General features: G+C 42.9%; 1 protein-coding gene across 2 annotated transcripts in view; it reads left to right on the top strand.

The window, feature by feature from the left end:
* LOC144497299 (cytosolic phospholipase A2-like) overlaps nt 1-20,948 on the top strand; it is a 153,810-nt gene that overhangs the window by 90,311 nt on the left and 42,551 nt on the right. For both annotated transcript variants that reach the window (XM_078218340.1, XM_078218341.1), the window contains exons 7-11: nt 5,794-5,938; nt 6,925-7,061; nt 8,229-8,451; nt 14,858-14,972; nt 17,483-17,620. In XM_078218340.1, the coding sequence (XP_078074466.1) occupies nt 5,794-5,938; nt 6,925-7,061; nt 8,229-8,451; nt 14,858-14,972; nt 17,483-17,620 (758 nt within the window). The remainder of the gene's footprint in view (nt 1-5,793; nt 5,939-6,924; nt 7,062-8,228; nt 8,452-14,857; nt 14,973-17,482; nt 17,621-20,948) is intronic.

The raw sequence follows: 20,948 nt of genomic DNA, 5'->3' as shown, positions 1-20,948 counted from the left end.
CCATAAGCACACTGGCCTGCTTCTCTCTGCTCAGAGAGAACACAATCTACTCCCCCTCCTGGTTTAAAGAGCTCTGTCACCCCCCTTATATAGCATTGCATGGCAAACTGGGAGGTCATGGAAGTGTCATTGGCTTCAGCCTGGAAGCATGTCCATGTGAATAAATTTGTGGCCTTGTGGTCACCTTCACCTCCACCACTGTCCTTGCCCTGCTCTGATGCTGTTGAGGTATCTGAAACTGGTGGCAGATTTCAGTGAGCACCTTAATAAAATGGGGACATCATACACACTGTTCCTCACTGAGAATGAGGGCAGAGAAATGCTCCCTCAAGACCATGGATGGTGACGGCTGCCGGCCGTCATTCTTTCTCCCTGTCCTACCCCTTCCTGTGTGAGCAGCTTGTTCTCCTCTTGTGTCAACCTCCCTGTCATGGTCAGTACAAACCGAGAACTGGGAGCACGTGGTTGACCAGAACCCTTGAAATGAGAACAAAGTCTTTGTCACTTACAACATTGCTCTAAATTGAATTCATCAACTTTAAAATGCAATAGAAAATTCACAGCAGAGTCACACAGAGCCAGTGTAAATCAATCAGCAACTAACCTGTCCGTGGCAACGATCCCTATAAATAACACTGGGAGGCCCTCCCTGCCGCATTGCCCTCCCCACCGCCCTCTGCTAAACTGCTTTCTACACCCATAAGAACATAAGAAATAGGAGCAGGAGTAGGCCATCTAGCCCCTCAAGCCTGCTCCGCCATTCAATAAGATCATGGCTGATCTGATAGTGGGTTCAGTTCCACTTACCCGCCCGCTCCCCATAACCCTTAATTCCCTTAATGGTTAAAAATCTATCTATCTGTGACTTAAACACATTTAACGAGGTAGCCTCTACTGCTTCATTGGGCAGAGAATTCCAAAGATTCACTATCCTCTGGGAGAAAAAGTTCCTCCTCAACTCTGTTCTAAATTGACTTCCCCGTATTTTGAGGCTATGCCCCCTAGTTCTTGTTTCCATTGTAAGTGGAAATAACCTCGCTGCTTCTACCCTGTCTAGCCCCTTCATTATCTTATATGTCTCTATAAGATCTCCCCTCAACCTTCTAAACTCCAATGAGCACTGGCCCAGTCTACTCAATCTCTCCTCATAAGCTAACCCCCTCATCTCCGGAGTCAACCTGGTGAACCTTCTCTGTACCCCCTCCAAAGCTAATATATCCTTTCTTAAATAAGGGGACCAAAACTGTACACAGTACTCTAGGTGCGGCCTCACCAGTACCCTGTACAGTTGCAACATGACCTCCCTGCTTTTATACTCCATTCCTCTCGCGATAAAGGCCAACATTCCATTTGCCTTCTTGATTACCTGCTGCACCTGCAAACTGAGTTTTTGTGATTCATGCACAAGGACCCCCAGGTCCCTCTGCACAGTAGCATGTTGTAATTTTTCAACATTTAAATAATAGTCCATTTTACTATTATTCCTTCCAAAGTGGATAACCTCACACTTACCAACGTTATACTCCATCTGCCAGATCCTCGCCCACTCACTTAGCCTATCCAAATCTGTCTGCAGACTCTCTGTGTCCTCCACGCAATTTGCTTTCCCACTCATCTTTGTGTCATCCGCAAACTTTGTTACCCTACTCTCAGTCCCCTCCTCCAGATCGTCTATGTATATGGTAAATAGTTGAGGCCCCAGCACCGATCCCTGCGGCATGCCACTAGTCACTGATTGCCAACCGGAAAAGCACCCATTTATTCCGACTCTCTGCTTTCTGTTAGATAGCCAATCCTCAATCCACGCTAACACTTTACCCCCAACTCCGTGTACCTTTATCTTATGCAGCAACCTTTTGTGAGGCACCTTATCGAATGCCATCTGGAAATCTAAATACACCACATCCACCGGTTCCCCTCTGTCAACCGCACTCGTTATATCCTCAAAAGATTCCAGTAAATTAGTCAAACATGACTTTCCCTTCATGAATCCATGCTGCGTCTGCTTGATTGAACCATTCTTTTCCAGGTGTCCTGCTATTTCTTCCTTAATGATAGATTCCAGCATTTTCCCAACTACGGATGTTAAGCTAACCGGCCTGTAGTTACCTGCCTTTTGTCTACCTCCTTTTTTAAACAGTGCCGTCACATTAGCTGTTTTCCAATCAGCTGGCACCTCCCCAGAGTCCAGTGAATTTTGATAAATTACAACTAATTCATTTGCTATTACTCCTGTCGTTTCTTTTAGTACCCTGGGATGCATTCCATCCGGACCAGGGGATTTGTCTACCTTTAGTCCCATTAGCCTACCCAGCACTACCTCTTTAGTAATAGTGATCGTTTTAAGGTCCTCACCCCCTACAGTCCCATGACCGTCAATTATTGGTATGCTATTTGTGTCCTCCACTGTGAAGACCGACACAAAAAAGTTGTTTAAGGCCTCGGCCATTTCCTCGTTTCGTATTATTAAATCCCCCCTTCTCACCTTCTAAGGGACCAACATTTACTTTAGTCACTCTTTTCCGTTTTATATATTTGTAAAAACTTTTACTATCAGTTTTTATATTTTGTGCTAGTTTACTTTCATAATCTATCTTTCCTTTCTTTATTGCTTTCTTAGTAGTTCTTTGTTGTTTTTTAAAGCCTTCCCAATCTTCCAATTCCCCACTAATTTTGGCCACTCTGTATGCATTGGTTTTTAATTTGATACTCTCCTTTATTTCCTTAGTTATCCATGGCTGGTTATCCCTTTTCTTACATTCCTTCTTTTTCACTGGAATATATTTTTGCTGAGTACTGAGAAAAATCTCCTTAAAAATCCTCCACTGTTCCTCAACTGTCCCATCAATTAGCCTGTGTTCCCTGTCTACATTAGCCAACTCTGCCCTCATCCTATTGTAATCCCCCTTGTTCAAGCAGAGGACACTGGTTTGGGACCCTACTTTCTCACCCTCCATCTGTATTAGAAATTCAACCATATTGTGATCACTCATTCCAAGAGGATCCCTCACAAGGAGATCATTAATTTTACCTGTCTCATTACACAGGACCAGATCCAAGATAGCTTGCTCCCTCGTAGGTTCTGTAACATACTGTTCGAGGAAACTATCGCGACAGCATTCTAAGAACTCTTCCTCAAGTCCACCGTGTCCGACTTGAGTTGACCAATCAATATGGAGGTTAAAATCCCCCATGATTATTGCTGTTCCATTTTTGCATGCATCTGTTATTTGTTTGTTTATAGTCCGTCCCACCTTGAAGTTATTATTTGGGGGCCTATAGACTACGCCCACCAGTGACTTTTTCCCCTTACTATTGTGGTAAACCACTGTTATGTTCTGATAACCACTGTTACGTTCTGATAACCACTGTTATGTTCTGATGACTGGACACACCCCTACTGGTGCTGCCTGAGGCTCCTCCCCTGTTCACTGGGGTATAAAGGTGGCTGCTCCTCCCCTTTGCCTCATTCTGGTCCGGTCCCTCGGTTAGAGTTTACTGTAGAGTTAGTTCCCTTTTATAGTTAATAAAAGCCTATTATTCCAGATTCCGACTCTGGGTGTTGATAGTGCATCAACTATTCCTTATCTCCACCCACATTGATTCCACATTTTGCTCCTTAGAGCCTATATTGTCTCTCACTACCGCCCTGATGTTATCCTTAATTAACAGAGCTACCCCACCTCCTTTTCCTTCCTGTCTATCTTTCCGAATTGTCTGATACTCCTGGATATTTAGTTCCCAGTCCTGGTCACCCTGCAACCACGTTTCTGTAATGGCCACTAGATCATACCCATTTGTACTGATTCACATTATTGCACTGATCCACATTATTTCTTTGAATAGTTTGAACTGTCCTCCCCAGAGTCTTCAATATGAATTCACATTCATATTCTCATAATCTGTGTAATTTTAAAAAGTTTTAGTTATTTTCAATGTAGTTTGTTCACCTTCCTATTTGAGAAAAGTAATTATTTTTGTTATTTATATCTAAAAGGATTAATATGATATTCTTGGGTGTGCATCAAGAATGTTTCAACTCTTTAAAAGTTTCCTAACTAAATTTTGCAGGGCTGGGGAATTTTTGGAAATTTTGTTCAGCTTTTATTTGATGGTTTGGCTTTAGGTCATCACTGTAGCACTATTGGGTAAAATTCCACCACATTCACTTCAGAGCATGTGATATGTTGCTGGCCAATAATGGCTTTTGTGTCAAAACTCCTGGAAAGCCTCATTTTCTGTCCTATGATTTTTAGAAACGGTCTGACACTCAGCGGGTGGCGCAATGGTTAGCACCGCTGCCTCACAGCTCCAGGGACCCGGGTTCAATTCCTGGCTTGGGTCACTGTCTGTGCGGAGTTTGCACATTCTCCCCGTGTCTGCATGGGTTTCCTCCGGGTGCTCCAGTTTCCTCCCACAGTCTGAAAGACATGCTGGTTAGGTGCATTGACCATGCTAAATTCTCTCTCAGTGTACCCGAACAGGCGCCAGAGTGAGGCGACTAGAGTATTTTCACAGTAACTTCATTGCAGTGTTAATGTAAGCCTACTTGTGACACTAATAAATAAACTTTAAAAACATTTTAAAACTTGATATTCATTCCTGTATCATATTTGAATTTGTTTGAATGTTCATGTATCTGATATTGAGCCAGTACTGGCAGTCTGCTCTTAGAACACTGCCCATTCAATTCTCTAGATGGTTACTTGGAGGCCTGGGTATTGCTCAGCCACTGATATCTTCCTTGATCCCTGAGGTGGAACATGCTAATTGAATACTCCGAATCCTCTTTGAATGAAAAGCTGATGGCTCAATCTATGCCTGAGGCAATGACACAAATCCGTGTCTTACCAACACAAATCTCACCAGGCTACTTATACCTTGATTCCACGTGCTCACAACTTAGTCATAAATTGACTATGTATTACCTTATCAAAGGCCTTTTGAAAGTCTATATATATTACATCTATCGTGTTTCCCTTGTCTATTCTTTCTGTTACTGCTTCAGAAAATGTAATAAGTTTGGCCAAGCAACATCTGTCCCTTTTGAAATCTTTGCTAATTATTCTTTATTATATATTTGGTTTTGAGCTTTTTAAATTATATTCTTGGATAAATATTCCAGTAGTGTTCCTACTAATAATGTTAAACTAACTGCTCCGTTGTTCCCTGAATTTTATTGGCTCTCCTTTTTAATGTATGGATGACGAGCTGTTTCACCAGGTCATTGGCACTATTCCCTTTTCTATTAACGCTAAGGCCTCTGCTATGCCTTCCTCAGCTTCGCTGAGTATGCAGTGATGTAATCCATCCAAAATAGCAGGGATTTATCCCCTGTGAAATTGTCCAGTTTATCAAATAATCCCCCCCTCCCCCAAATACCTTTTAACAATCTTGGATAGTTCATTTCATTTCAATCACCTTGTTGATTTTGCTTTGAAATCCTATCTGCATTCTTTTCATTGAATCATTTTTCCATATGCTGTAGCTGGGCCTTTTATCATTGAGTAACCTAACATCATGCTCACTTAATCACAGCAGCATTTTTAGCGACTATCTTTCTTCTCAGAAGAATTTTATGAAAATGCACTGATCAGGCTACTGTCAGAGGAAAGTGGGTCCCTGTAGTTCGAAGAGTGTGATATAATCTCATGGTCCAGTGGTTGCTTCAACCATTTGAGCTCCTTCCTTGCAATGTTGTTCATATCTGAAAGACTGTACTGCAACTCTCTCAGTCCTCTGTTGTGATTTTTGTAATCACGTTTCATTGTCATCACTCCATTTTCCTTCCAGTTCTTCAGCTGATCTGAGATTCAGTATGGCACTGTGTGATGAGGAGAAATCATTCAGGCAGAAGAGAAGAGAAGAAGCCTTGATAGGAATTAAGAAGCTCTTGGGTGAAACGAATGTCATGCATGCCCCACGATCATTACGGGAGGTAAAATCTGTTGATTACCGGAGAAGTCATCTTACTAAGGCTGGGAATTGGTACACAGTATGGAGTATAGGGGTGAAGTTATCTAATTGCGAGCAGGATACGTAAATTTTATAACCTACGCAGATCTGTATTCCACGTGGCCTTCACATTATGTGGAAACTGTTACCAACATCTTGCCCCACGCTTCCAGTCGGTGAGGATTCCGAACCAAAGTTTTTATGAAAAACTTTTAATGGCCTTTTCAAAGTGTTTTACAGCCAATTAAATACTTTAAAAGTCTAGGCATTTTTGAAATGTTTGAAAAACATGTTTATGGTGGATTTTTGTTTACAGAAACTGTAGCTATGCTGCTGCTGAACATTTCCGTTTAAAATTTCTGAAATAGCCAAACTGCCACTTTGATATAGAAGTGCGCTGAGCAAACTCTCGCAAACAGCAATAAAATAAATGACCAAATTATCTGAATCTTCTTGGTTGAGGGATAAATATTGTTCAGGATACTGGGAAAATCACGCAAAATTCTTTGGATAGTCTCATTGGATCTTTTTTTACATCCATTCAAGAGGGCAGAGAAGGTTTCACCCAGCACCTTCAGCAGTGCAGTACACCTTCAGTACTGTACTGATGTATCAACCAGGATGACATGCTCAACTCTGTGCAATGGAATTTCAGCTCATGACCTTCTCATGCCAAGGACATGACTGAGACTTAATGCAATGTTATAATTCCCGCAGACCTGAGATACCAAGGCTTTAGTTGAATCTTTTCCCCAACAGCTCCTTCTCCGAATATCCATGTAAAAATAGTGCAAAATTAAAAAATAAATCACAAGTGGAATAACAGTATTCAATCACAGATTAAAAGCCAGCTAGTTACTGATGTACAATGGGTTCATCACATAGTTTAGGTTCAGTTTTGTAAGATAACTACATAGAATTATACGCAGTACAGCCTCTGAAGCGCGAGTATTTTTGATTATATTTCAGGTGCCAACGATAGCTGTTCTGGGTTCTGGAGGAGGCTTTAGAGCGATGGTAGGGTTTTCTGGAGTTATGAAGGCATTGAAGGAGTCCGGGGTTTTTGACTGTGCAACCTATATCGCAGGTCTCTCTGGTTCCACTTGGTAAGTTGCACATCGAGAGATCTCTCTCAGATATTGTCTTGTGTATTATGTGAGCTGTTAGAAATGTCAAGCCCCTCCTGTGACTGAGAGATAAAGGCAGCATGCAGTGTTTAAAGATCAGATTATGTGGGTTTGATCTCTTCTCAACCCTGCTTTAGCTGATCTCAGCCAGGGCATTGATGGAAGACCAGTCCTGTTAGCTTTAATGTAAATGAGCTAAGACCATCCCTCCTAAGAGCAATCCTGCCATCTCTGCTGGAAACATTCATGTGTTGTTACAATTAGACTCAGTTGTGATGCACATCACAGCCAAGAAGCCTATGACTACTCGCCATCGAGAGTGAAGAATGGCTTCTGGGCAAAATATTAAAGAGATGCTGGACCCATGCATCCAAACTGAGCTACATTGGTCAGGGGTTGAGTCAGAGATGTTCTGGTGCCCATAGACATTTGTATATTTTCCAAGACCCACAAAAGCAAGTTTACAGCCTGGAACAGAAGCATCTGCGAGGTGAAAGGTTTCCACACTATTCTTGCTGTATTCGTCTTCTGTGATTCATGTCCCACGCACACAGCTTGCAAAAAGTAGGTATAGCTAGAAAGCCAGAACATTACACTGGCGTTGGCATTTGCGCTTTCTTACTTCTGCTTCCTTACACTATTGATTTTGTTCTGAAGTCTCATCATAGAATCACTACAGTGCAGAAGGAGGCCATTCAGCCCATTGAGTCTACTCTGACTCTCTGACAGAACATCCCACCCAGGCTCTTTCCAGTAGCCCCACATATTTACCCAGCTAACCTACACATCTTGGGACACCAAGGGGCAATTCAGCTTGGCCAATCCACCTAATGTGCATATATTTGGACTGTTGGCTTTAATGTAAATGAGCACATTCCATATAATCACATCATTTGAACTAATTGGCCAGAAAACCGTTTGGATTTTCTCCCAAGATCCAGAGCTCCAGGAAGCTGAAATTATATAATGACATGCTGCCACGTCAGGTTGGATATTTTTGAAACACGTTTTGGGGTCAGTTCCCATTTGCTTTCTTTGGGCTGGATGGGAAGAGAGAGGCCTACTGCCAGTAGTGAAAGGAGGGAACTTGGCAGCATTGAAAGGCTTTTGTGTTAGTCTCTTTATATACCTCTCCTTCTCCAACAGGTACATGTCAGCATTGTATTCTCACCCTGACTTTCCAAAAAAAGGACCTGGTGAAATCAACAAGGAGCTGATGGAAAATGTCAGCTACAGTCCGATGTTCCTGTTGACCCCGCTGAAGGTCAGACGTTACATTGAAGCACTGTGGAAGAAGAAGAGTTCAGGGCAGCCTGTGACCTTTACTGATGTGTTTGGGATGCTTATTGGCGAAACGCTGATCCAAAATGTAAGTTGAGAATATTTCCTATCCTGGATTATCAAACCGCACAGCCCTGATGCATTTTAATAATTGCAGTGGTCCTTCAAGAGTGAAAGTGAAGCTGAAACTTTAGCACAAGCAGGCTATTTAATTTAGTCAGCACACTGATGTTTTGACAGACCTGAATAGAAGGACAGGCACCTGCAGCCTACATAAGGTTTTTTCAACTAAAGAAGATCCTAATTTTAAGGTCTTTCCCAAAACTGGAATAAATCTCATGTCCAGAGTTATTGACTACATTCCCCAATTATTAAAACTATATTTTATGTGTTAGAGCAGTAAGAATTATTTGTTTCTACTTTGTGTTATCAGATCACTAAGGCACTGTAAATCAAGCCTGTCCACCCCATGCACTGAGTGAGAAGTATTTTATATATTTCTATAAATCGACTGCTTAGTGTGAACTTTCTATTGTGCTGTAATTGCGAGGGAGTTGGCCTTTAAAGTTGGCATTGCTGGGTTTAATAAGTGAATCTCTGATGTGGTGACTCCTGAAGGGCGATCGCACCTAACTCTGCCACCACCACTTCCTCACCCAATACAAAATATGCTAGATGTTTAGCTTGCTTTTTGCTTCCCTCGCTAGCAAACATGTGCAATACAATAGCTGAATTTTGTGAGATCTTTATAAGCAGATCAATGCAAAAGCTGTGCAGAGTGGATAACACATCTTGACTTCCTTCTGAGGTCCCAGCCATTCATTGGTTCCAGTCTTGGGGCGGCACAGTGGTTAGCACTGCTGCCTTACAGCGCCAGGGACCCGGGTTCAATTCCGACCTCAGGTCACTATCTGTGTGGAGTTTGCACATTCTTCCTGTGTCTTCTTGTGTCCTCCGGGTGCTCCGGTTTCCTCCCACAGTCCAAAGACGTGCGGGTTATGTTGATTGGCTATGCTAAATTGCCCCCTAGTGTCAGGGGGATTAGCAGGGTAAATATGTGGGGTTAAGGAAATAGGGCCTGCGTGGGATTGTGGACGGTGCAGACTTAATGGGCCAAATGGCCTCCTTCTGCACTATAGGGATTCTATGATTCTTCAAATAATCCAATTCAGTGATATCAAAAATGACCAAAGGCTTGGACACAGGAAAGGCTACTGTCCTGACAACATCCTGGCTGTAGTATTGACAATTTGTGTTCCAGAATTAGCCGTCCCTTTTACCAAGCTGCCATCGACCCAACAATGTGGAAAATTGACCAGGTATGCCCTGCCCACAGAAAGCAGGAAAAATCCATTTGCTCTTAAATCATCAGCAAAATGGTGGAAGATATGGTTGGATTATTATCAAGCATTAGCCTGTTGAACTCGGTTTTGGTTCCTCCATGGTCACTCAGCCTCAAACGAGCTGAGTTCCAGAGGTGAGGGGAGAGTGACTGTTTCTGACGTCAAGGCAGCATTTGACCAAATTTGACATTTAGAAACCCGAGCAAAATGGATATCAGTGGGAATTGGGTGAAAATGTGCCACTGGTTGGAGTCATGCCAAGCACAAAGAAAGGTTGTGATGGTTGGTGTTCAATTATCTCAGTTCCAGGACATCACTGCGGGAGTTCCTCAGGGTAGTGTTCTAGGCCCAACCATCTTCAACTGCTTCATCCTTGGCATGGCCTTTGTTTTTGTATTTATTGATGGGATGTGGAAGTCACTGGCTCGGCCAGCATTTGTTGCCCATCCCTATTTGCCCTTGAGGAGGTGGTGGTGGTGAGCTGCCTTCATAAACCACGATGTGGAGATGCCGGTGTTGGACTGGGGTGAACACAGTACGAAGTCTCACAACACCAGGTTAAAGTCCAACAGGTTTATTTGGTAGCAAATTCCAAATATTTGCTACCAAATAAACCTGTTGGACTTTAACCTGGTGTTGTGAGACTTCTTACACTGCAGTGGTTTATGAACACAGTATGTGGTGTCGGTGCACCCACAGTGCTGTTAGGGAGGGAGTTCCAGGATTTTGACCCAGCGACAGTGAAGGAACGACAATTTATTTCCAAGTCAAGAGGGAAACTTGCGGGTGGTGATGTTCCCATGCACCTTCTGCTTTTGTCCTTCTAGATGGTAGCCCAACTTCCAGGTGTTCCCTCTTGTTCTCCCTTGCATTCAACTCTCTTTAAGCCTACAGACCACGTGTAGGTGATGACCTCTCCCTCACTGCTGTTTCCATCCCCACTTCCTGCTTTTCAGTTGTGTACATTGCTACAGTCTGGGCAGCAGCACCTGCTGAGCATAGTGTGGAGAACTCTGAGCCATCAGAATGCTCTTCTCTTTTGCAGTCTGATACCTGCTGACCAGAAGGCCTATCATCTGTGGCCAATGGCAGGGAACAGGGTATTCCTTCTCTCGCTCACTGCCTCCAGCAGCACTTCCAGTGAGGCATCTGAAAAGCTCTTCTTTGCCCAGCACCTCCCTTGGGTGAACAGCAACCTCAGCAATGGCTCCGGCCTGTCCTTTAAATTAGGCCAGATGCGGCTCCCTTCCTGGTCCGCAGCCCATGGTTTGGTGACGATTCTAGGCCAATTAAACTATTTTACATATTAGAATTACAATGCAGACACATTGATGTCACAGTGCGGGGTCAGGACAGCAAACAGAAATCCTGCATCATTAGGTCTGTAACATGAGCAGTGCTCAGTTTAACAGTGGCATGCTGTCTTTGGAGAGGAGCTGATGGGACAACAAATAAGTTTGGGGAAGTCTGAGACTATAATTTCAGCTGTATATTAATACAGACAAAATCTGTATCCTTTCAGCAGTAAATTCTCAGTGGAATTTGGCAAGTAATCAGAGCTTACTAAAGATAATCAAAGTATTTTATGCTATCAGACTTGCCCAATTACTATAAACCATTTGCCAAGCAAAGATTGTAGTGACAGAATGTGTGTACTTTTGAAATACGCACATAGATCTGAGCAAGCCAGGAGACCAAAGATAAATTGAGCTTGGTGTTTTTATTATTGCGTGCAGTCTGTATCTTATCACCAGTAGCTTCATCTATGCAGTATTATGTTTCCAAAGCATTCCTGAGACAGCACCTCATTGGCAAACAGGAAGGATGGTCTGCTTCCCTCACACCCCTCCCTGTCAGCCCATTGAGCCAGAGACTGATCCATTCATGTTGTGTCCTTCTCTTCAGCTGAACCGGACTGTAAAAACTGGGCTCTGATGGCTGGAACTTCTTTCTCTCCGCTTAGAAAGAAGAGCTCAGCTCTTGCTCACGTAACTGTCTTTCTTGTGGAGACCGAGGTTGATTTTCATTTCTTCTTGATTGCCCTGATGATGAAAAGTCATTCAGAGTAATTTAAACCATGTCGCACAAGCAGAGTTTACAGCAGGTACTCCTGTAATAGGAGTGCTGGACTGTCCCATGTTGCAGTAAGTTGTGGGATTCCAGCCGCTCCCGCCAATGAGATCCTCCCAGTGCAAACAATGGGAAAACCCTGTTGGCAGCAGTGGGACCGATGCCAGCCAATGGTGAGCCGCCTCCACCACCCCAAAACAGGCTGCAAAGGGGTGGAAATTCCTGCCTGCAGCTCTTCAACCCGCTGAGTTCAAAATCTCAGCCTTACCTTTGGCTCTCGTGTGGCATTTAGACAATCTGAGGCAGGAGTAAAGTGAGAAAGAGTCAATCGTTGGGTCAGTCGGGTGGCAGTGTTAAGTAGAGGGAGGATTACAGAGTCAGGAAAGGAACCCGGCATGAATACTGGAACAGTTAGCAATATGGATTCAAACGATGAGGATGCAAAGGGATGAAGCTTTGTAAAAAGTATGGGAATCGGCGAGTTTGGAGGTCAGTGGAATGTGGCAAGGACAACGTCCATTCACAAATTAGTTCAAGACCCAGGTATCAAATCCCAACCTGTCCTGGAGTTTCAATCTGGTCTTGTAGGAGCAAAACCTCAGAATGCCCCAAACAAGACCGTTGATACAGGAGCGGGCAGGTTGCGGTTCTCATATCGCCTGCTGTCTGAGGGCTGACAAAGTGTCAGCAGTCTGCATACCTGAAATTTAACAATCCGAAAATATCCTAAAGTGTTTTGGGCTGTAGTCACCATAGTTATGCAGGTAAATACAGCTGTCAATTTGAGCACAGTGAGATCCCACGAATAGCAAATGAGATGAATGACCAGTTGATCTGTTTTGGTATTGGTTAAAGGAAGGAAAGAAAGACATGCATTACTATAGTGTCTTTCATGGTCACAGGACTTCCCAAAGTGCCCCCCCAACCCCGACTTCTTGAGGCTGCTGTTTTCTCATTAATAAATCATTTTGTCTTCACAAATGAAGTTTGTGAAAGTGCATTAATAAAGTTACACACTCAACTTTATGTTTGAACCTTTAATTCCCCTGTTTTGAAGTTGTGATTTAAATTTTAGTGATTTACCTTTTCTGTGCTGTTCTCTATCTTGTATACATTTAAAAGCTGCCCTCCAAATTAAAGGCTGCTTAACTTTATTGGATAGTTTAGAAGCTGGATATTGTTTGTGGTTTAGTGTTGACAGTAGGGAATGGAGTTGGTTTGGACTCAATGCACCCAGTGCCCCCAGTGTACTGGTTCGTGATCTAATTCAAACTAAGGTCCGTGGGTCATTTGTGGCCCCTGAGCCCTAGTTACTTTGTGGCCCACAAATCCCCAAAGCACTCAAATTCCATTTGCATTTATATTTCTTACTGACTTGTCCTCCTGAAATCTGTGCAGCTAAAGTTTAGAAAGGCTTATTGTCATAATTTCAGATGAATCCCTAATCAAAATAGATGTGTTAGTAACAGTAAGCAGAAGCGTCTACTAATTAATGGGAAGAAGGTGCACAGTTAAGCAGGTTCTAAAGCCAATCTGGGCACCTCTGGTTCAGTACGTAGATTGCTGTGTTACTGCTTTGTTTGGCAGTCAAATTGTAAAGCAAATTTGGTCCCCTACCCGCCCCACCAATCAGTGTGTTTTATCTTAATTAAAATATTTGTCTAGGAACTGCGCAGATGAAGCACAACATCCTGTTTCACAGCAAGATGCTGTTTAAAGTCTAGCAGATGCAGTCAAATAACGGACAGTCTTCATCTGTGTATGTTATTCAGCAGCACATACAGGCACAAGGCAGATTCATTTTAATGTCTCATTTTTATGCCTTTCATCTCCTTTTCTCTCTTGTTCCGTCTCTCAGTTTAAATTCCACACGTGCCATGCTGCACTTCACCCGAGGAGTCATTCTTCATACTCTAGTCAAAATAGTAATAATTGGCAGACAGCTCAACAGTGAGAAAAACCCAAATGTCGCAAATAATTTAGACCTTTGACACTGGGAGCAGGACCCTGGCTCTTCTCTGTACTGTCTTTCAGATATTATTTACTTAGGCATGCTGGATGGAATTTTCCCATGCTGACGGATGAGTTCAATGACGAAGGGGGTGGTCCAAAAACAGTTATTACGCCAAAATGAATTTCCTGCAGGATGATCTTCTGGTGCCCTGCTTTGGCAGATCAGGAATCTCACTGGAGGCCAGCATAAAAATGATTTGCATCCCGTTAATGGGATACAGGTGAAGGTCTGACTGGAATTTTCCACCCACGTCCGATTCTCTGCGACACCAGCAGAAAAACACACCAGTCTTGAATGAATCAGGAACAACAGGGCATGTAGATGTCACGACTTAGCTGAATAATGACAGCTCCCTCTGGAGTTCAAGATGTAGGTTGCCAGTGTCCCTGGACCCTGGAACATCACAGCAGTGGGTGAGGGGAGCATCTGCAGGTGGACCTTCCAAGTTCAGTGTGATTGAAGAGGTCCATCTTCCAGCCTCAGTGTATTCCTGGAGATCCACCTTTTTTTCAAGTCCATCATCTTTCTTCAAAGGCGGTCAGTGATGTTGGGCGCCTTTTCCTTATGGCACCCAGATATGATGGCAGGACTCGCACCATCAAGCCCACTCCACGATGGAATATGCCACTAAACTCCCAGGTGCGTAATGAGTGATGTTGGGGGCCAAAGGATATGGTGTGGTTTCCCAGCAGCCTCCACAGCGGGACTTAGCCCCAAATGGGAGAATTCCGCCCTTTGTTTTTTACTCACCCCATGTGACCCTCAGCAGTAGGATGGTAGGTGCACACTCTGTATTGGCCAATAAGAAATACATTGTCAGCAAAAGAACTTTGACTGAGTCTGAAAGTCAAAGAAAGTGAGTGAAGGGCAGAAAAGTAGATTTACAAGGGTAGAATGCTAATTGATGAAACCTCAGAACTTGCTGTACTGCTCAGTTAATTGAAAATTATATTCTCCACTTCTCGTCAAACCATTGGTCAAGAGGAATCCATTTTTTAAAAACCTTGTGGAGTATTTGATTGTGACAAACGTTTTTAAAATGCCTTCTCCGGTCTGTTGTATTGCAGAGAATGAACTTTAAGATGAGTGAGATGAAAGACAAAATACATGAAGGTCATTGCCCTATGCCCTTGTTCACCTGTCTCCACGTGAAACCGGATGTGTCTGAGCTCATGTTTGCAGGTTAGTTCTTTCTTTTTATGGACCATTGTGGTTGAGTTAGGAAACCCATGCAGAGTTACATTGCAGCATCAAGAAGAGGTTGCTTTTCATTCCCAAGCTTGTTTTTTAAGAGTATATTCCAATCTGTGCTTTGTCATTTGGGTGGCCAGTGGTTCTGTGTGTTACTTCAATTTATGGATGCATTTTTGGCTTTCTTTTAACTACTAATCCTTGTTTTTTTTTCTTGTGTTGGTGTTTTCTATTTATCTACTTCTTCTGTTTATAGAAAAGATCATTAATTTGGGTCCAAGGAAAGATGGAGAGTACCATGAATGTACTTCCCACAGTGACAGAACAAAATTCCCAAATCCTATGGAATTAAAATATAAATTGGGGGCTTCTTCCTTGGATGCAACCCTAACCACACAGCCAATTTTACATTTTTTATCCAAAGTCTAGTTACTCACAAGTATCTTTCCAATCACATTAGAATACACCAGCTTTAAAATGGGCATAAATTAGCACAAACAATTCTCACAGATCTGTTTCTCGTTTGAGCCCAAATGTATTATCAGCTTGATTAGGAAGCTTTCCGATTTTAATGTGACAGTTACTTATAAAAACCTATTCAAAGGATGAAAAAATACAGAGCAAGCTTCAGTGAGTATATATTTTTAAAGTTGAAAACAATGTGTAGGTTAGGGGGATTAGTGGGGTAAATATGGAGGGTTACTGGGATAGGGCAATGGTGGGCCTTGGTAAGATGGTTTGTTGGAGAGTCAGTACAGACCCGAGACCTGACGGCCTCCTGCACTGTAGAGGTTCTATGAAAAGACCTGAGAAATAATTCTGTTTCCTACCGGCCCTGAGAATCTGGCCACAATGTTGAGAGACTTGCCCCGCTCTCACTCCAAAGGTCCTCATTTGAAGGATACCCACATTTGAGAGTCAGGGGCTTGGCCAGTTTTGTGGGCAGGGATTCATTGAGATAGATGGTTTAATGATGGACATAACTGATCAAAGAGACTTGTGACTATTGGAATCACATGAGTAACTCTTAAAATCTTTGAAGTCACATAATTGGTTATGAAAACTATATGGGAGCAAATGCCATAACTTGACTTATTCATTCATTGTATACCAGAAGATCTGATTCTGTTGGGAAAACAGGGTGATGTAATTGCCAGTTTGCAAATAGTCCTCTGTCTGAATGGAATGTAGGGCATAACTTCATGGGTGGGTGTGCAGGCAGGGGTGCCTATAAAATTATCCACCTCTAACCCAGTCTCAATTTTAAAAGGAAATGGGCCAGGCTCCTTGTGATCACTTAAGGGCCACTTCCTGCCTGGTCCTTGGCAGAGAAATGGGGGTGCCTCCCTCACTGGCTCCATTTGCTGATCGGGGACAGCCTCATCCCAGGTGCCGCCATTGGCCTCTCTGTTTCACACCCACTCCAGCGGTGCTGCCGGACAAGCAAATTGGCCATCAGTTCTCTGAGGTAGGACTTTCTGAATGAGGGGCAGAAGATTCACCTCCAGCTAATTAATGCTCCATTAATGGTTAATAGCTGGCATCAACCAAATAGTTCTGCAATCTGGGTGCAAACCAATTATGTGGTTTAAAAGATGGAGGAATTTTGTTTGACGTTATCATAAATGCCATATTAGAGATGTAAGACTCTCACTTTAAATCAAATAGAACAGGAGTACCCAAGCTAAGACCTGTGCAATACTCACAACCCTCAATGCCCAAGCATCTATAGAATCATAGAATCCTACTGTGCCGATGGAGGGCCATTCGGCCCATCGAGTCTGCACTGACCACAATCCCACCCAGGCCCTATCCCCATAACCCCATGCATTTACCCTAGCTAGTCCCCCTGACACTAAGGGACAATTTAGCATGGCCAATTCACCTAACCCACACATCTTTGGACTGTGGGAGGAAACCGGAGCACCCGGAGAAAACCCACGCGGACACGGGGGAGAATGTGAAAACTCCACACAGACAGTGACCAAACCAGGAATCGAACCCGGGTCCCTGGCGCTGTGAGGCAGCAGTGCTAACCACTGTGTCACCATGCCGTTCAAGTTAGAACAATTTATGTGTTTTGTGCTTTGATTTCTGATTTGTTAGTTTGATTTTACGGAGCTGCAGGTTTTGAAAGAGGCTCTTTTTAAAGGATAATTCTGGAATGTGCGATTGGTTAACATCAAATGCTAAAGACACACACACATTTAAATAGTTAACATCAACTGCTAGAGACGCACACAAATTAATAGGAACATAGTATCCAATTTCATGTGTGGCGCTGAGACTCTATTAACATCCCTATGGGGACACAAAGATAGTACACCCTGACATCAACATAGTCTCTTATGCTTAAGTAAAAGATTTAGCCATTGCAATGGTATATAATGTTGACTCTGAAAGGAGTGGTTAAAGTTTATAAATCACTGAGATTATCTTGAACAAATTGACAATCATTCTTTCTAACTCTCACTTCCTTCATTTGTTTCTTTAACTCACAGACTGGGTGGAGTTCAGTCCGTATGAGATTGGAATGGCAAAATACGGAACATTCATGCATCCTGCCATCTTTGGCAGCAAGTTCTTCATGGGAACAGTGGTGAAGAAATATGAAGAGAATCCACTTCACTTCTTAATGGGTATTTTTCACCAAGAAACTCATAGTAAAAGTGGACATTCTGAGTCAATTTCTCTTTAGATTAACCAGGCAAATAGAGTTGTCACCAATTAGTGTTGGTCTGGATAGTCCAATTTTTTGACATTTATGAATCAGATTAAAACAATCTTTTTAAATGAGTCTGTTTCCACATACTTCAATTCCCCCCCAACAGCCCCTTTCCAACATCCAGTCATTGATGAGTCACAGCTTCCTACTATTTAACTTTGGAAAACTAACCTATAATTCACAGAAGCTACCACAACCTCTGTATCCTTGTCATCGATTCCATATCTCTCCCTAGCCACTGGCTCAGGTCCAGCTCAACTGTTCACGATCTTGGCGTCATATTTGACCTTGAACTGAACTTCTAATCTCATATCCACTCCATCACAAATATAGCCTGCTTTTGGATTGAGTGAGCACTAAGTTAGAAGGAAGCTCAAACAGAATGTAGACATTGGCCTTGACCTACAGCACAAAATAGTCTGATTCTGTGTAATTCTATGTTAAATGCACCATTATGTTTTACCCAAATAGCAGCAGCTCTGACAATGTGGCACTCCTTTAGTGCTGCATTAAGGTGTCGACCTAGATTATGTTCCTGTATTTGAGCATAAACCATGGTGTGCTACCAAGTGAGGCAAATCCGACAGGAGCGAGCTCTTATATTTGCCATTCATTTGTATCCTGCACGATAATGATCCTGAATATGAAAGAGTGTGAGTCTATTGCTACCTTACTGTCCATCATTATGATGTGTGACAAATTCCAGCTCTGCCATAAATATTCTCGTGGGTTTAGTGAGCTTGTTCACTCCTGGACACAGTCCTTCCATTTACATTGAACAATGTCACCATGTTGCTTACTATCTAATTAATTATAGAGTAGCACAACTAGGGAGTATAATAGTTGCACCGTTTAAACTAAACTAATTATTACCTCTTTCATGCTGCACAAGTGCAACCTTTTAATAGGCAGACAGACTTTGTAAGTACTTTAGAAATGCAACATATAATGTGAGTTGTTAACCCGCTTGATGCTACAGACTGCAAATTCACTTTATTCTTTCAACTTGAAAATACTTGTAGTAAATGAGAAAAATAATAAATTATTATCACTAACCAGGACAAAGCTGTCCATTTGCTCAGCACCCCATCCACTGTTTAAACATCAACTCCCTCCAGCACGAGTGCACCTTTGGCTGCAGTGCATACTATTTGCAAAATGCACTGCAGCAAGTCACCAAGACTGCTTCAGCAGCACCTTTCAAACCTGGGAATTCCACCATTTAATAGGACAAGACCAGCAGGTGCATGAGACCAACACCACCTCCAGGTTCCTCTCCAAGCTATGTATTATCCTGACTTTGACATAATTTGCTGTCCCTTCATTTTGTTAGTTAATATTCTGACATTCCCGACCAGACAATATGGTGGAACGCATTTGCAGTGGTTGAAAAAGATAACCTAACTGCTGCCTTCTCAAGGGCAATAAATACTAGTCTTACTGGTGACACTTGCTGCCCAAGAATACATTTTTTAAAAATCCCATGGCTCTGTCCCGGTTGCACAGTGGTTAGCACTGCTGCCTCACAGTGCAAGAGATCCAAGGTTCAATTCCGGCCTTCGGTGACTATCTGTGTGGAGTTTGCACATTCTCCCTGTGTCTGCGTGGGTTTCCTCTGGGTGCTCTGGTTTCCTCCCACAATAAGAAGTTTAACAACACCAGGTTAAAGTCCAACAGGTTTATTTGGTAGCAAAAGCCACACAAGCTTTCGAGGCTCTAAGCCCCTTCTTCAGGTGAGTGGGAATTCTGTTCACAAACAGAACTTATAAAGACACAGACTCAATTTACATGAATAATGGTTGGAATGCGAATACTTACAACTAATCCAGTCTTTAAGAAACAAAACAATGGGAGTGGAGAGAGCATCAAGACAGGCTAAAAAGATGTGTATTGTCTCCAGACAAGACAGAGTTTCACTGGCTGTCTTGTCTGCAGACAATACACATCTTTTTAGCCTGTCTTGATGCTCTCTCCACTCCCATTGTTTTGTTTCTTAAAGACTGGATTAGTTGTAAGTATTCGCATTCCAACCATTATTCATGTAAATTGAGTCTGTGTCTTTATAAGTTCTGTTTGTGAACAGAATTCCCACTCAGCTGAAGAAGGGGCTTAGAGCCTCGAAAGCTTGTGTGGCTTTTTGCTACCAAATAAACCTGTTGGACTTTAACCTGGTGTTGTTAAACTTCTTACTGTGTTTACCCCAGTCCAACGCCGGCATCTCCACATCATTCCTCCCACAATCCAAAGATGTGCAGGTTAGGTGGATTGGCCTTAGTGTCCCAAAATGTGTAGATTAGGGGGATTAGCAGGGTAAATACATGGGGTAGGACCCGAGTGTGTTGCTCTGTTGGAGAGTCGGTGCAGACCCAATGGACTGAATGGCCTCCTCCTGCACTAGGGATTCTATGTTCCAATTAGTGAACTAAAATTATTTGTTTATACGCCATCTTAATATTAAATCAGAACAAGACTTGGAGTGGAATTTTATGTCCACCACCGGGATCTTCCACTCCCCCACAAAGTAGATGGATTTTTCAACGGGCCACCACATCTTCCGGCCTCATCCCCACCACGACAGAGCCAGATAACTCTGCCCTTGGATTAAATTGGTAGGCACTGTTCTTACAATAGACTCGCTCGCCTTTTGCTGGATTGTCCTGACTGACCACATTATCGTCCAGAGGAAATGAGCCAATTGCCAACATTTTGTGAAGGCGGTCCCTGTAGTAATTGCAAGGATTAGCAACCAGCAGTTAGTATATAAATAATTATAACGGTTTATTTACAAGCAAATAAATATACAGAGTACTTTCACAATGTTAAGATTGGCCAATTGAGCTGACAATTAAATTCCCTCTGCCATTGGGTGTAGGTTATTCAGAAACCACATTCTGCCAATCTTACACTGAACGGGACTGTAGTGACTGGCTCCTTTAAGGGGTGTACGTTGGGAGGGCATGTGAGCCAATCGTCCGATGGGGAACGAACACGGGGATCTCAGTGCAGAACGCAGGCTTTTGCAGCCAGAGTAGATTCTACAGCTGGAAAGATTAACATAATGAAAGTACTCAGTTATAGTTTGTTATACTAACTGGTGGCCGCTGATCCTTGCAATTACTACATTGGCATCAAGAATGGGGATCATCGTGACTCCGTTCACAGAGAGGAATTCGCAGAGACCATTGTTGAAAACCTGCAGAGTTGATCAGATCAATCTAAGCCGGAAAAAGAGGAAGCAGGCA

This window comes from Mustelus asterias, chromosome 8 (genome assembly GCF_964213995.1).
Source record: "Mustelus asterias chromosome 8, sMusAst1.hap1.1, whole genome shotgun sequence".
Classification (NCBI taxonomy): Eukaryota; Metazoa; Chordata; class Chondrichthyes; order Carcharhiniformes; family Triakidae; genus Mustelus; species Mustelus asterias.
This window is presented reverse-complemented; position numbering and strand designations above follow the sequence as displayed.